This window comes from Salvelinus sp. IW2-2015, linkage group LG9 (genome assembly GCF_002910315.2).
Source record: "Salvelinus sp. IW2-2015 linkage group LG9, ASM291031v2, whole genome shotgun sequence".
Lineage (NCBI taxonomy): Eukaryota > Metazoa > Chordata > Actinopteri > Salmoniformes > Salmonidae > Salvelinus > Salvelinus sp. IW2-2015.
Window position 1 is genome coordinate 21245478 of NC_036849.1, and position 2187 is coordinate 21247664.

General features: G+C 47.3%; 1 protein-coding gene across 2 annotated transcripts in view; it reads left to right on the forward strand.

Annotated features, from left to right (window-relative positions):
• The first annotated feature begins 1458 nt into the window (after window positions 1-1458).
• LOC111968804 (RUNX family transcription factor 3) overlaps window positions 1459-2187 on the forward strand; it is a 93663-nt gene continuing 92934 nt past the window's right edge. The window contains exons 1-2 of one of the 2 annotated variants that reach the window (XM_023994681.2): window positions 1459-1652; window positions 2001-2122. In XM_023994681.2, the coding sequence (XP_023850449.1) occupies window positions 2065-2122 (58 nt within the window). In that variant the 5' untranslated portion in view covers window positions 1459-1652; window positions 2001-2064. The remainder of the gene's footprint in view (window positions 1653-2000; window positions 2123-2187) is intronic. The other variant, XM_023994683.2, reaches the window with a different exon arrangement.

Genomic DNA, 2187 nt, shown 5'->3' on the forward strand with positions numbered 1-2187 from the left:
GGTGGGGACTTTTTTGGCAGTTTGGCTGGCTAACACCACCCCCACTTACAGTTATGACTCGCACATGCAGTGTCTAAGTACCTCAGAGGGCAATGTCTGTCTGTCTAACTCTAGAAAAAAGGGGTGCAAAAGTTTTTGGTTTCAGTTAGAACCCTTTTTGGTTCCAGGTTCGAACGCTTCAGCGTTCCATGTTTGGGTTCTACCTGGAACCAAAAGGGGTTCTCAAAGGGTTCTCCTACAGTATGGAGACAACACGAGAAAAAAACAACATTTATGATCTAGATAACACCTTTTTTGTAAGAGTGTATTTGTCTGCTGTCTGGTTTTGCTTCCTTGAATTTCTACATTTACTCTACAGAGCCCTGCCCAGAGTATGAGCTTTTCTGAAAGTGTCAAAACCACAATCAGGTTATAGTCGGTTTAGATATTTGAGGGGGGGAATTCACAGTCATGTTTTGCTCAAAATCATAATGCTTTTTAGTAAATGATGTAGTAGTGGATCTATGTTTATACATTTTCTAAATATTGAATAAACTTGTTGTTTCTCCTTTGTCCTGTATTACAGGTGTGAAATAAATATCCCTAAATAATTATATTGTTGACAGAAAGTAGAAAAAATAGTGAAAGGGACAGTGGTGAGAGAGAAAATAATAATGACCTCAAGAAGATGAGAGGAGAGGGAGGAGAGGAGAGGAGAGGAGAGGGAGGAGAGGAGAGGAGAGGAGAGGAGAGGAGAGGAGAGGAAGAGAGGAGAGGAGAGGAGAGGAGAGGAGAGGAGAGGAGAGGAGAGGCTAAACTGAAGTGCTGGCACTGCCTCTTCTAATGAGGCTAAGATTAGGATACTATCAAGTGGTAAATGAGGGTGGAGGGTTGGTTTTGTAGGCCCAAAACCACCAGTTCTTACAAACACAGATGTGCAGTGAGTCAGACATATACACAGAAACACACAGTCTCTCTCTGAAGGCGCTCAGAGACAGAACCCTCTCTGCTCTGCTCTGCTTCTTTCCTGTCTCCTTGCGGCAGCAAACCCCACTCAACTCCCTACAGTATACAGCACTCTCTCTCTCTCTCTCTTATGGTCTCTGCCTCTCGCTAACTCTTTCTCATTTCTGTTTCTCTTAATGTGTTTAATGTTTTTCTGGTTGTTCACATTGGGTTTCGGCACCCTCTGATAGAGTGGCGTAGGCCGCTGCCTGGTTTGAACATAAAAGAAAATAGAACATTCAAAACTTGGCCAATCTTTGACCAATCAAAAGACAGAGAGAAAGGAGAGAGGGAAAGAGAGAGCTGTGGAAAGTAAAAGCAAAGAGGAAAAAAAGAAGCTACACAGAGTAAGAACGAAAATAAGAGAAAGAGGAGGGGAGGAGAGGCCCTGTGACCTCACGTGACATGTGACGCGGGCTCCACCACTCAAGGAGGGGAGCTGGAGGATGGCGAGGATACAGAGAGAGCTGTGGCTTTAGCCGGCGCTAGTAAACACTGACGCTCCAGTCAGGTCACCACCGTGGGACACCACGTCTCCTGACAGAGAGAGAGAACCTAGGTAACCTCAGAGCCCCTGCCCACTGACGGACCGGACCAGCACAGCACCACACCTCCCTGCCACCCTACCCCAGGCCGCTAACAGGACGTTCAGATCTGATACAGCAACGGTGAGTCCACTGGAAGGCCAGAGTCCTGGAGGGGGACGGTACCACTGCACCTCAGTATAGCCACACTCTCCCTCTCTCTCCCAGACTATCATTCGCTCTCTCACTCTCTCTCTCTCACTCTCCCTCACCTTATCATTCTCTCTCCCTCTCTCTTTCTTAATGCCTTATACCCCTGGTGCTGCAAACATATGCTGCTCTCTTTGCAGGCTTGTGGCTAGGGATTCCTGCGGTAGTCACAAACCCCAAATTCTTGGTTGCAAACGGGCTCTGAGTTCCAGGATCTGTCCTCTCTTGCTCTCCTCTCTCTCACTCTTTCATTCTCTCTTTCAACCCCTGTGTCTCTCCAAGGTTGATCATTATCAACTGTAGAGAGGGCTGGCGACCACTCTGGCACCACTTCAGGCACGAGGACATGGCTTCTAACAGCATCTTTGATTCCTTCGGAAACTACGGCCCCACTCTACTGAGAGGTAAGAACTCTTTCCTCCTCTCCCTCTCTCTCTCTCTCTCTCTCTCTCTCTCTCTCTCTCTCTCT